Source organism: Stenella coeruleoalba, assembly GCF_951394435.1.
Source record: "Stenella coeruleoalba genome assembly, chromosome: 9".
NCBI lineage: Eukaryota > Metazoa > Chordata > Mammalia > Artiodactyla > Delphinidae > Stenella > Stenella coeruleoalba.
This window is the reverse complement of record NC_137155.1, coordinates 64,412,685-64,427,290: the sequence shown is the minus strand read 5'-3', so window position 1 is coordinate 64,427,290 and position 14,606 is coordinate 64,412,685. Positions and strand designations below refer to the sequence as shown.

Sequence of the window (14,606 nt, the reverse complement as noted above, 5' to 3'; positions counted from 1 at the left end):
CTCACCCACACAGAGAGAGAATATATTTTTCCTCTATGACAAGAAAATTGAATCTATCTTTCAGTCTAACTGATCTGAGGTATAAGTGAAAAATAAGACTGTGTTCTATCACCTTCAGTCTTTCTCTTCGCTCCGAGATAGGCCCTATTATTTTCCTTTATTTTTTCAAGCATGAGGGAAGTGTTAATGGATAAGACATCGGCCATTCACCCCCGAGATTTGGGAGAACCTGGATTTTGGGTCTCAGCCACAGTATGAGACTTGAATTGCCTGGGTTCGGGGGTGGGGCGCACAGTGCGGTAGAAGGGGCGGTGGTGGGAGGCGAGAAGAGAGAATAAATAACGCCCCCAGATTCTGGGTCCACAGCTGATATTTGGAAAGGCTCTGCATGAACTCACATTTGGCGTTTACCACTTCATGCGTGTGTACTTCTTTAACCTGCACCAAAAAATAGAGCCTATCTACTAATGACGGCTCAAATAAGATAACCGCTGGGCCATGAAGGGATAGAACGAACGTGCCAGCCTCCCCAGTCCGATAGCCACACAAGCACTTGTGGAAAACCAGTTCACCAAACTGCAGGACAGTGCGTGGTCAGACCTTCAGACCCTCCAGAGTCCCGCCAGGTCCTCAGCCTGGGATGATCGGGTCAGACCTGAGTGTTTCATAAACACAAAAGGAGGAGGATTTGGTCAACTCCCACCTTCCATGCTCCCTGGACCCCACAGGGACTTGACGTTTCATACCATTGCCAGGAGAAAGCCACTGCTCTGCCAGTCCTTTGTTAGTGGTGTTCTGGTCCATACGGTGCCCTGAATCCCTCTACCTGGGGTCCAGATAAGGTCAGGCCCCTCACACCCTGCCCTAGCCCGTGTGAAGAGCTCGAGAGAGGAGTAAACTCCTTGGGGCCGCTCCCCAGCCCCAGGTCTGAATTTCTAGGGGGCTCAGAAAGAAGGAAAGCACAGGCATCTTCAAGAGCAATGCTAAATGCATAGGCAGGGCAGGTCCCTGGAGGCGCCAGCCTTCTGCAAGAGAGGCAGGCTCACCCACCAGGGTCCCTAGGCGGCCGCTCTATCTGAGTGAATGCAACATGCCGGACCTCTCTGTTTTCCAGGCCAGCTGAACAAGGACGTGACCTACGCGCATCTCTACTCCTTCCTGAGCTGTCTCCAGGTGAGCTCACGCTGACTTGTTCCAAAGCTATGTTCCCACAACCAGCACTGTTCTTCTGTAATCAGTGTTTTCCTGCTCTCAGGTCAGCCCCTGCCACGGCTGGATGTCTTCCAATAAAACGCTCCGGACTCTCACTTCAGAGGTAGGGCTGTCGCATGCCCTTTGATACTGTCTTTGATCATTCTCTCCCTGTGTTTGCTGCAGGGTTTTCACTGGGGCTGGGATTTTGGCAGGGTGATGGCCTCCAAACTGGTGAATAAAAGAAACAAACTCCCGGATGCTTGAGGAGTCAGGAGAATGCGGGGTGCCCTGTCTCCCTCCTTCTGCCTCGCTGAGTCTGTAGTTCTTGCTGGGTTTCTCAATCACTGTCTCTATGTGTGCTTGTCTCTCTTGTACACACACATGCGTGTACACACACAAACACACACATGCCTTTGAAAGCTGGTCCTAGGCATATTTGTAGAGTCAGAGAAGTGATGAAGGTTAGGTGTACGCAGTGCTGGAATTCTCCCAAGGTAGGGGAGGACCAGCTGCCCCAGAGCCTTCCTTTCTTCTCTGAGAAAGTTTTCCACATTTCTTTCACAGATGGTAAATAATTTCTTTGTAAGGAATTTAGTAAACATTTTTTACAAGGGAAATATATTTCAATTTTTAAAAACCTTAGAAAATGTAAAAAATCCAAAAAAAAATAACAAAAATCACTCAAAATCCCACCACCCAAAATTAATATATATGTATGTCTTTCCAATATTATTTTCATAGATAGTTATTTTGGGGTTTTTGCCTACATAGTATCAGAACACACATATTGTTTTGTGCCTTCTGATGTTTATAATCATTCCTCCACATCATAATTTTTTTTTTTTTTTTTTTTTTTGCGGTACGCGGGCCTCTCACTGTTGTGGCCTCTCCCGTTGCAGAGCACAGGCTCTGGACGCGCAGGCTCAGTGGCCATGGCTCACGGGCCCAGCCGCTCCGCAGCATGTGGGATCTTCCCAGACCGGGGCACAAACCCGTGTCCCCTGCATCGACAGGCGGACTCTCAACCACTGCGCCACCAGGGAAGCCCTCCACATTAGAATTTTGTAATCATTTTAGAAAATAGAGCATATGAATATGCCATGATTTATTTCATCCCTTGGTGTTGGACATATGGATTGTTTCTAATTTTCCACTATGATAGATAGCGTTGTGATGAACCTTTGTATATATGAAGATGTATGTCTTTGTGTACCATGTCTATTTCCTTAAGACAAATTCCTAGGAAATTATTGGGTCAAAGAGTACGTCATGTTTAACGATTTGATCCCTATCACCAAATTGCTCTCTAGAAAGGTTAAACAGATTGACATTCTCAATCACATATCCCATGGCAATACTCTTTATTATCATGATTGTTCATCTTTTCTTTGCCAAACCCATGGGGAGAAAGTGGTATCTTAATACTTTAATTTGCACTGATTTTGTTCCTAATGAATTTTAACAGTTTTGTATGCTCGTTGGTCATTTGTGCATGGATGGAATTTAATATGCAGAGCTGCTCTCTGCTGGTGACTTGCAGTCGGGGTGGGGTGGGGACTATTGATTTCTTTGTTCTGCCTGAATTGTCTCCCTAAAGCCCAAGTCTAGGTTTCATGAAATTCTCCTTGTTTCCTTTGTATTCAGAGAGCAGAACAACTCTCCAATATGCTGAAAAAAATTGCAACCAGCCAGAAATTTACGAACTTCAATCTTTTCTACATGGATTTTGACTTCCAAGAAAGTAAGTTTTGCTTGGTTTAGGTATTGACACAAAACAGAAGCAGCGGCTACCATTTAGAGCCTACCTGGGCAAGGCGTTTGTTTACAAGCCAACAGGCAGTATATTGGGCAGGGTCGCTTCTCCCCATTCTGACGCATTAATAGCTCTGAGTATTGAAAAAAGATAAAGTGTGAGACTCTTTCTGGAAAGGTGGAAGCTTAGCATCACCTCCTTACTTCACCATTATTTTAGAATCCCTGAAGCAATAGAGCCAGTGACCAGCTGGAAACAGCTTTGGGCTGGGAGCCAACAGGTCAGTGGAATCATCTAACTTATTCTTGACAGTTTAGCAATGCCCCTCTTACGGCTGGGCTAAAGATGAGTGTGACAGGAATGAGGGGTAAGGCAGTGCCTCTCCTTGGGGCCACTGGATTACCCAAGGACTCAAAACAAGGCAGATTCCCAGACCTCACACATGATGAAACTAATGAGTCTCAAAGGGAGGACTTCAGATGCCTATGGCGAAGTGGACACACCATATCCCAGCTTTCTGGAAAGAACATTACTGCTGCTTTTCTAGCATTCTATCCAAACATTGGGGTCACTGATGAGTGGCCACAAGAAAACAGGCATGATTACTAGATTTATCCTTTACATCTTGACTCTGAAAAATTATTATCTATTGACTTTAATCCTTCCAGTCCCCTTTTCATTGCTAAGCAACTGTTATGCAAGAGAAAAGTCTCTGTTGATCGTCTGCCAGCTGAGATGATGCTAATGAAAAGCTTTGCAGTGTATGCAAAGAGTGGACGATTTCTCATACGGAGTTTATCATCTCTGTCTCCCCACCACCAACTCCCCCAGCCCAAGCATCTGGGATGAGACAGATGGCCGTCATGAATTATCAAATATTACATTAGCTGACACGTTTTGCATTGTAGACTCTAGTACTTCAATTCTGAACATCTTTTCAACAAGACTGATCTCCGTTAACTAGATTTCCTGCCTCGGTGATATATATTTCTCTCATGGGGAGAGACATTTTGATAAATAACCTGTCATTAAAATGCAGAGTTAAAGCCTCATTAATGAATTCCTGGTGTAAACAAATGCACCACCAAGTGATCTTTGATCATCACCCACCCTGAATATAGATAAAGTTTTTAAAAATATAATATTGCCTAGTATTCACTAGAGACTTTTTCATTTTCCACAGTAATCTCTAGCTCTGTCATTTATTATCTCTGGGACTGTTGGCGATTCCTTGAACATTTCTAAACCCTCCTTTCCAGACCTGGAAATGGAGACACTCTATCTACATAAGAAGTCTTTGTGATGATTATGTAAAATAATGTGTAATCCTCCCACATGCCATGCCTGGTACATAGCCAGCACCCAGGAAAGAGCACCGTTCCCTCACACCCTTGCCACTCAATACATAGCTCAAAATGAGCAACATCTATACACCTGGGGACTGGTTAGAAATGCAGAGCCCCAGGCCCCACTCCTAATTAGGACATACCTAATCAGAGTCTGCATCTGTACATAATCCAGAGATGATCTATTAAAATTAAAACACACATTAAAATTTAATAAATGGGGCTCCGGTAACGCTCCAAGATTAAGAACTTAGCCATTTAGTCATCAGATTTTTACTAAGCCCTCCTGTGTGCTGCGTAGGTGCTGGGAATATAGTTGTTAACAAAACAGAACAGTCCTCTCTTCATGAAAGATACAGGGAAAAGAGCTTTCTCCTGGACCCCCATACTGGCCAGCATTCCACATGCTTGGAAACAGAGGTTCCTCAGCATGTTCTTATCCTCAGAGCAACAATAAATGCAATAAAAAAGCAAGAAGTTCAGTTAACCTGAACACTCTACATCAGCATGACAGTCGGTCGCCTTACTGAGAAACCTCCTAGGTATCGCTCCTTGTTTGGTACTTCTCATCAGCAGTTCAAGGAATTTGCTGACACTTTGTAATTCCCTGACGTTTCTTAAAAACGAAGGTCCAGTTTTGGTCCAGGGCCTTCTTCGCCTTCTCCATATGAAGTTAGTCTCCACTAGAGAAGATACAGTGGGAGGGAGAGTGGAGGCAGAGGAAATGGTACTCTGGGATCTGCCTCCAGAAACATCCGATACAGCATTATGCATTTAATGGCTACGTGCTATCACGTGTGCTTCTGAGAGAGCTGGCGTTTTTATCTAGTTTTCAAGAACTGTGGTAAGGTCTTAACTTACGCCCAATGTTAGACTACTGCAAAGGGCATGCCTACCTTGAGACTTTAGCATTTTCCAGAGTAGGCAGAGGGTGCATCCACTCCCAGATCCATCTCTGTGGATAAGCTCCCCGACCTGGGCAGCTCATCACCCTGGAAATCTGCCCTAACTCATGTAGGTGAAAATGTTATTATACAAAGAGCCCAGAATTTACAACCAGATAGACCTGTATTCCTATCTCAACTCAGACATAGAAGAGCTGTGTAACCTCGAGCAAATGAAATAACCGTTCGAGATTAGTTTCCTTTTGTGCCCGGTAGCAGTAGCTAAACCGTGGGCTCTATGGAAGGGTAGAGACAGTGCTTGTCATGTAGTAAGGACTCCGATACCTGTTAGCTGACACCCTCCCATCACCACCACCATCACTGTATGTAAAGCACCTGCTACATTCTTCCAGGGCTTATGACAGATGGATAATAAATGTTTATTCTTTTTCAGTGTCTAACCCTCCCCATCACCAACTGAGCCTGTGCATCACTTTGAGTTCCTCACAGGAAGCTATGCTAGAAATGCATCTCCTTATCACAGTTTCCTTTTATCAGAAATTAAAAACCCTATAGAGTCACTGATTAAATCTGCAGTCTCACTAGTCACATGAAAATCTCTGCTCTCATTTCTATACTGTATTTGAGCTATTGCATCACAAATAGCACTTTTCATATGAGATTTGCAATTTTATACCCTGTGACAGAGCAAATGACAGTTGAGGGTCCCTGTCCCTTGAGAGTAGACGCGAGACCTATCTGTTCTCTACTCTGACAGCCTCAGTCCAGCACCAAGAGATGACTGCTCACCTCAGAGACTTTTTTCTCTTGCTGACTCATCCTCCAACTGGTTATGAGCTAAACAGAGGCAGCAATTTTTTCTCCCTTCAGGAAATGCCAGCTTGAGCAGGTGATATCCTTTTTCTTCATCTCCACCACACCTCCCATACAGAGGAAGCAGCATGCCACTTGGCTGACAAGGCCATTTTTTCACTGACACTTTACATATACCACCAGCTCCCCTCAGCTTCTAAGACAACTCAGTTAGAGCTTTGGTTCTTAGCTCCCCTCCCCTCAAGTGTACATTTGTCAAAATGACCAGTGACTTCCTAGTGCTGACCAGAATTCAGATTTCTCTTTTTAAATATCTGCTAATCATCAAGGAGCTACCAAATGTTCTATGAAACGCCTGTGATTTCTATTGCATCTCTGAAAAACCGGTCATCAGCAGAGCTTCTTTGACTTTACAAATAAAGGAAGTACATTACGTACCAAATCCAAAGAGATCACTCACGATCTTTCAAGAGCTTTAATTCAAGTGTTCCAAAGAACAAACGGCGATTTATTTGCCTATTTTTAATTATGGCCCCAGGCAGGAAGGGAACTGACCAATCTACCATAATAACCTGCTTGGACCACCCAGTCTAAATCAGAGAAGAAGTAGAGACCACTGTCTGGTATTGCATTTATTCTAAGAAAGCAAAATTTCACCCTGAGATAATCAAACTAAAAAGGGTCACTCTGTCTAGCACTCGTCATAATACAGGTAAGACCTTAAACTCTTGCCTGTGAGTTACTGACTCTTCCTGTAAGTGTTATAATTCTTATGTCTACAGATATTCAGTGACTGGTAAGCCTCAGAGACACAATAATCATATGAGAAAATATCCTACGTTATGGGATCAAACCTCCAAGGGGAGTAGAAGGAATCACCATTCCTTCTCACTTTGAAAAATAGTCACTAATTCTGATGACTAAGTTATGTCCATCTGTTCCATGAAGTATAATATCTATCACCACCTCTCCCTTTCTCTAAGGGCCATAATTTTTAGTTTGGTAGTTAGTAATGCACATAAAATTCAAATCAAAATGGAAACAGCCTAGACTAACTTTAAGTCTCGTTAAGACTAGCATTGAATCACACTAGAGGAAACACGGGTATGAGAAAGTCTGGTGTTTTTAATATGGAGCTCTTAACAAACATTCCTCTCCAGGAACACAAGCTTGGCTTAAACCGTGTTTCATTTATAAGCTCAAATTTGCTTTCCACTGTCGATTTTCCAGATCTCCGGATCACTGTAATTCCTTTCTGAACATTCTCTTGGCCAGGGAAGGCACAAGTTTAGATTCAATTCGTTACTCAACCTTCTCGGCAAATGTGAAGAGTCTAAAAGTGTTATGAGGAACTTCCTACCCCCGCTGGGTCAGAGGATGTGTGAGTTGTCCAGGTCAGGCCCACGGCTTGCTGTCTATCTCTTTAATACAACCCTTTCTCAGGTCTTGACTGGGCTTGGTTCCCATTGTCCAACAGGCCTGGGAATTACTTAACATCTGATTGAGATTTTCTTTCATTCTTTCTTTTCTTCCTCCTTTTAACATTTGTATAGCATAAGGTGAAACCAAACTGAAAATAAGGGAGAAGCAGGAGAAAGAATTGAAAAGTTCATTGAGGATTTACGTGAAGGAAGCGAGGTCACCTCTGAAGTCACAGAGGAGCTTAGGAGGCTGACATCTTGCCTGGGCGGGACCTTTCTGCATCAGTGTTGATTTCTGTATTAGACACCCTGTGGGGCTGCAAAGTAGAGATGAGACAAATAGTACAAAAGAACAAAAAGCGCTGAGGGGGCTCAGTGGGGGTGACATTGACTTTGTATTTGAAGAAACCCTTCCAATGCCTGGTGCTCCATTAAGGGTAATTGGTTGGATGTTCAGATTGGAAATGGCTCAGAGAGAGAATCAGCATAAAGTTAGAAAGTAGAACAGCAGGACCCAAAAAACAAGTAGGAAAGTGACCCATTGTCTCCCGACCAAGGGGGAGAAAGAAGAGTCTGAACCAAGCATGGGGAACGCATGACAGGTGAGCCAGGATGAGCAGGGCTGGGCTGGGGCAGCATGGTACACCCGGAAAGACAGGAGGGACCCACAGGTGCTTCAAAGTGTCAGACCCAGAGGGGAAGGGGAAGCACCCACAATTGAACCTGAAGCAGAAAATCCGGTTCCGAGGTCATGCCTAAAAAACAGGACAGCCAGGTAAACTGAAGCTAGAGCCAGGCAAGCTTCCCCAAGGCTCTGTCTTTCACGGGGTACCTAGGGCCAATGGCAGGAAACTGTGAGGTCTGCAAGCTGGTTCAGCAGAAGGAATAAGGCTTCATAAGGGTTAGTGTGGTTTCAGTAGCATTGTAATTCTGAGCTTCCTATCAGAAGAGCAGATACATACCATTCCTTCAGAGAGATACACGGTTTACCAGCATGAAGCAATCTCTCCCTTGTGACCACAAGTGGAGGACACAGTGGACAATATCCTTGATTGGAGATTCACAAGAAATGCAAAGGCCACTTTCCATTAGCTGCTGCTTCCAGCAACCTCCAGTAAAACCCAGGCATAAAGCATAAGAGAGTGGCTCAGTGGTGGCCGTTCTGGCAGGGACAAAGCCAACAGGAATTGGTGATCCAGTATAGGACTCCAAAGCACCAGCAGGAATTGTTTCCTGTGCTCTGAGAAGGACAGCAGTATTTAAAGCCCCTCTGGGGACAAGAATTGGGTAGCAAGTGTGGACGGCCTGGCGTGATATTAGGACTAATTACAAAAGCAGCATAGTATTGATTCAGCTCTGGGAAAGTCCAGCTTCTCTCACCCAGTTAAAGCCCCTAATAGCATTTCCATTCCTTCCCTTGGGGCAAAAGAGAGATAAACAAAGAGGGCAAGAGGGAACATCTCCCTGCCCTTGAGTTTTTGTGAAGTGAAGAGGAAAGAACTAGAGGAATCTCAGCTGTGCCGGCTCCCCTCTCTGGACACCAGGGAATGAGGACATGGGCTACACTGGGAGTGGTTCGTTTCACATTTTTCTCTCTGGAGGCTGTCTAGGGACTTGAAGTTTCCTTGAGGAGTTCTTATTGACTGTATGATATTATAATGTAGAGTTCATTATGCCTTTGCCTTGGAGCGACTGACATTCCTGGTCTCACCCCTGTTGAAGGACAGTATTATTGCTGTTCATCATTTTGGGGCTCATAACGTTTTCTCTGTAGCCATACTCACTCTAAATGTGATGTCCAGATCATTTTAGGTAATTATATTTCTGACAAACTGTGAGTTTTAATGATGATTGCTTGACATATGCAGGCAGTGTCTGGAAATGGCAGCCAATGAAAGGAGATGTTAACAAAATGCTTAATATTTTCCTCCTACCCCTGAAATTCTGTCCTCCTGGCCACTGAGAAATGAGATGGACTTAAATCGATGTCGAATATTTTCCAGCCCACCCTTCCCCACCACCCTCCTCACTCTACAAACCACATTCATCCAACACTCTCACACATTTGTCTTCCTGAGTTAGAGAAAAAATAGTGACACAATGGAAAGATTATTTCTGTTCAGAAAGCCCCCGGCAGAGGCAGACGTGGCTGGGTAAGCATGGGCCCAGGAGGAGCCTACTTCACAGCCCTTGCTCTTGGGTGTTAACTGTTGCTCAGGAAAGCATGTCTCTAACCCTCTGTGTGTGTATGTGTGTGTGTGTGTGCACGCCCCGCAGTCACGGAGGAGTGGCAGAAGAGCGGAGGGCAGCCCTGGCAGCTCATTGAACCCGTGGATGGATTCCACCCTAATGAGGTAAGTGCAGTCACACGATGGTTGCTGAGGGCAGTCTGTTACGTTATCTTTGTAATATAATTATGCACACATGCATTCGTTTTTATCCTATTTTATTCCAGAAAGAATTTGAGGTGATGTGCACACATGTGTAAGATAGAAGATAAATAAATATAAATTAAATTGATAAAATATAAATAAAATAATAAAGTGAAAATCAGAGTAAAAAGAAAATAAGGTAGAAATGATACCTGAATTCCTGACTTAATGTCTACAATTCACAACGTGTCCCAGGAAGTTCTAAGAAACAGCCTGCAAGGGCCCACAAAATCAGCTCCACGCTTCCTACGCGGCTGATGCAAAGAAGGGCATAAGTCATAGCCTTAAGAAGATAAAAAATAAATTAAGTACTCAAAAAAAAAAATCAGAAGGACTCCTGGAAGTGAGCCCTGTGAGAAATTTCTTCTATGGATCCTTCTAGAAAAAAAGGAGAACCATACAAGAGGAGAACAGTGTCCCTAGCACTATCCTGCAGTAAGAGCTGTTTCTCATTTAGAATTCCGAGGAACAATCTGGAAAGTAGTTCTACTCTGGCCTCTTCACAGAGCAAGGGGAGCTAGACGGTGGGATTCTGTCCCCTCTCCCTCCCCCGTCCATTGTCCTGGCTGCAGCCAGGGAAGTTCCACTTTTATCTGTTCTACCTACTGGACTTGCTCACGATATTTCTTTGTATAAAAAAATAGAAAAAGAAGTGGGGGAGTAGCTCTGCTGCTTCTAACATTTTGAAAGCCAGTCCCCTGCAAGAGGGATGGGCCATTTACCCACAGGCAGTCCTCTGTGGCTCTCGTCTTTCTGATGCGGCCTTTGTGGCATTGACAAGGGTCCAAATGTGAGAAGCACTCCTTGTAGCCTTGATCTCCATGGCCAGCCAGGCCACAGGGAGGGCTGATCATCCCCTAAGAAGCATGAAAGGAATCATAGTCCTCCCTCCCCCTGAGCTCTAGGTGCCATGAATACCCATGGGCAGGGCTAAGAACTGTCTCAAAAGAAAAGGAAGAGGGACTTCCCTGGTGGTGCAGAGGTTAAGAATCCGCCTGCCAATGCAGGGGACACGGGTTCGAGCCCTGGTCCAGGAAGATCCCACATGTCGCGGAGCAACTAAGCCTGTGAGCCACAACTACTGAGCCTGCGCTCTAGAGCCTGCAAGCCACAACTACTGAGCCCACGTGCCACAACTACTGAAGCCCGAGCACCTAGAGCCCATGCTCCGCAACAAGAGAAGCCACCGCAATGAAGAGTAGCCCCCGCTCGCCACAACTAGAGAAAGCCCGCATGCAGCAACGAAGACCCAATGCAGCCAAAAATAAAAATTAATTAATTAATTAACTAAAAAGAAAAGGACAAGTGCCATTCCACGATCAGATGGGTGGACAGTAGAGTCTCAGAGATGCTGGGTAAATTTTAAAGTGAGTATTAAATGCGCATACTGTGTTAAGTAACAACAACCCAAACGATCTAAGTAATGCGCCTCAGAATACCTGTTTCCTGTGTATCACGTGGATGGGTTGATCCAAGAGAATTATTGGCTAGAAGCTGGTTAAATATTAGAGTTTGCCCCCCCACCAAAAAAAAAAATGATGTCTTTGGTTTTAGAATAGTTAATGTGGAGACCTGCTTTCTGGCAATAATTAGGTAGTAGTTCTTGTCATTCTTTGGACATTACAGAATTTTGCCCTTCTGATTCTACAGAGAATGGGGACAAGAGGAGACGGTCAGAGAGGGAGCAATGAGGAACAAACTAAAAAGAAGAGGGTCAAAGACAGCTTTGTTGTATCCCTCGGGACATATTTGTCTGATCTATCAAAAGACAGTTCTGTCCCTGACTCTTAAAATAGTATTAGGGTTAGAGGTCTGTCAAATTGGGGCTCTTCCTTGCACTCAAACAGCTTCGCCGTTAACTGATTGTTGAGAACAGAGTCAAAAGCTGAGGGGCTTCCCTGGTGGCTCAGTGGTTGAGAGTCCACCTGCCGATGCAGGGGACACGGGTTCGTGCCCCGGTCCAGGAAGATCCCACATGCCGCGGAGCGGCTGGGCCCGTGAACCATGGCCACTGAGCCTGCGCGTCCGGAGCCTGTGCTCCGCAACGGGAGAGGCCACAACAGTGAGAGGCCCGCGTACCGGAAAAAAAAAAAGCTGAAAATCGGTGTGTCATAATCTTATGTTATTCCTGAGAGATTTGTTCACATGCTGAGAGTGGGTGATAGAGTGGGCAACAGTGGTGGAGCCACATCTAAAGTGGCTGACAATGGATAGATATGCCTAAAACCTGCCTAGTTATCATGTATGTTGAGCTGAGCAGTCTAGATGGCAAATTCCCATCCTAGAATGTCTATTGAGTGCCTATGCGGTATCAAACACAGTGAGAAGGGTGAACAGGAAACCACCCCTGCCGGTTAAGGAGATTATAGGGTAGAGTGGGAGAATGACAAATAAACAGATAATTAAATGTAAAAAGTAGTCAATGCCTCCAACTGTGCAAGCACAGATGCTGTGGGAGCATTATGGGGGACGGAATGGGAGAGAGGGGTGCAAGAAAAGAGTTTCAGAGGAGGGAACTCAGAACTAAGACCATGAACTAGCCAAGTGAAAGGAAGAGGGGAGGGACTGCAGAAAGTGTTGAGCTGAGGAAAGTGCAAGGGCAAGGACCTGAATACGAAAGGAAGCATGGCACATTGGAGGTAATAAAAGTGCTTCAGTGTGGCTGGGACATAGAACACGAGAGTGGAGTGGAGAGAGAAGGAGCAAGAGAGATATTCAGGGACAGGTCACATAAGGTCTGAATAGGGTTCAACCTTTTCAACTGTGGAGAACAGAGAGCCGTTGATGATTTTTCAGCAAGAGGGAAAAATACCTAGACTTGTTCTCTGAAAGGATACCTGTGGAAGCAGCATGAAGAATGGTTTGGTCTAGCAGGGGTGTGGACACTCCTGTGCACAAGAGGGTGATGGCCTGAACAGAGGTAGTGAGGAGAAAGAAAGGCCTGTATTGGAGAGATTCGGATAGTTGAATCAACAGAACATGGTCATTTATTGAATGTCGAGGTGAAAGAGAAAGAGATGCTGAGCATTACACTTCTTTTGTGACTTGGGAAACCGGATAGATGATTTCATTGACTGCTGAGGTCAAGAACACCTTTAGGGGGATAGGGTGGTTTGAGGACGAGTTTGGTACATGTTGGATTTAAAGAGCCTCTAGGATGTCCAAATGGGGATGTCCCTGCAGCAGATAATATACGAGCTTAGAGCTCAGGAAGGGATCTGAGCTGGAGATACAGATGTGAGCACCATCAGGATGGGGTTGTGACTTGAAGCCTTGAAGAGGGGCCGCTGGCTGTCCCTGCGTACTCGCCTCCCGATGGTGTGCCCTACAGCAGAAGCAGTGTGAAGGGATCCTTCTAGACCACGGGGCAGCTATGGGGGTCCACATCTTTTCCATCTTGAAAGAGTCAGACGGGCAAGGCTGAGTCTCAGGGCCTCATCCTTATGGCACAGACATAATACCAACCAAAAGAGTAGACTCGGACCTTTTTCAAGTGCCCCCTCACCAATCCTGTACATCTGAGCAAAAATAGTTGATACCGGCCCCTCACCACCAAGGGGTGAGCAGGTTGTATTTTATTGGCCTGTTTCTTCCTAAAACCCTGCTAGAGAAGCGGGGGGGAGTGCGTAACCACTATTGATTCAACTGCTCCAGTTGAATGGGCTATGTTGAACAGCCCATTGAAAAATATGGGCTATGTTGAACAGTTCAAATTTATGATTGATAGATATTAATTTTTGAGCCAGATTATATTCACCATCTAAATTCTTTACTTATATTTTAATGGAAAATAAATAAGCATATAAAAATTCCTGTACATCAATAGACTGAGAACCACTTTACTTTTTCATCTCATTTCCAAAATGTAGAACAAGAATTTTAAGAAATATATATAATGCTAGACTTGCTGATTGATTGGATTTGGTGGGTGGGAGTGAGACGACTCACAGGATTCGACAACTGGATGAAGGGAGGTGAAAATAAAAAGTCAAGGAACTCAGAAGAAGGAGCAGATTTGAACATTCTGAATTTGGGGTGCCTGCACAGTGTCCAGCCATTAGATCGTATTTATGGGTTCTGATCTCAGGAGACACAGGTTTGGGAATCACCAGCTTCTAGCTGAGAGCAGGAGACACTGGCAGGGATGAGATTGGCCCAAGGGATCAAGTTATGAAGAAAAATAAAGATCAAAGAGAATTAAGACTGAGAAGGTATTTTAGTTATCTATTGTTGCATAGCAAATGACTTAAAAACCACACACATTCCTTTTTCTTTTTAACTTTTTATTTTTTATTGGAGTATAGCCAATTAACAATGTTGTGACAGTTTCAGATGCACAGCAAAGGGACTCAGCCATACATATACATGTATCCTTTCTCCCTCAGACTCCCCTCCCATCCAGGCTGCCGCATAACATTGAGCAGAGTTCCCTGTGCTATACAGTAGGTCCTTGTTGGTTATCCTTTTTAAATATAGTAGTGTGTACATGTCAATCCCTAACTCCCTAGCTATCCCTTGCCCCCACCCCCACCCCGGTAACCATAGCTTTGTTCTCTAAGTCTGTGAGTCTGTTTCTGTTTTCTAAATATGTTCATTTGTATCATTTCTTTTTAGATTCCACATATAAGCGATATCATACGATATTTCTCTTTCTTGTCTGACTTACTTTGCTCAGTATGGCAATCTCTAGGTCCACCCATGTTGCTGCAAATGGCATTATTTCATTCTTTTTAATGGCTGAG

The 14,606-nt window shown here is 44.6% G+C and overlaps 1 protein-coding gene across 1 annotated transcript in view; it reads left to right on the top strand.

Moving 5' to 3' along the window:
* AOAH (acyloxyacyl hydrolase) overlaps positions 1 to 14,606 on the top strand; it is a 170,450-nt gene that overhangs the window by 149,307 nt on the left and 6,537 nt on the right. Inside the window, exons 17-20 of the mRNA XM_079930918.1 lie at positions 1,115 to 1,173; positions 1,256 to 1,315; positions 2,839 to 2,935; positions 9,710 to 9,786. Coding sequence (XP_079787044.1) covers positions 1,115 to 1,173; positions 1,256 to 1,315; positions 2,839 to 2,935; positions 9,710 to 9,786 — 293 coding nt within the window. The remainder of the gene's footprint in view (positions 1 to 1,114; positions 1,174 to 1,255; positions 1,316 to 2,838; positions 2,936 to 9,709; positions 9,787 to 14,606) is intronic.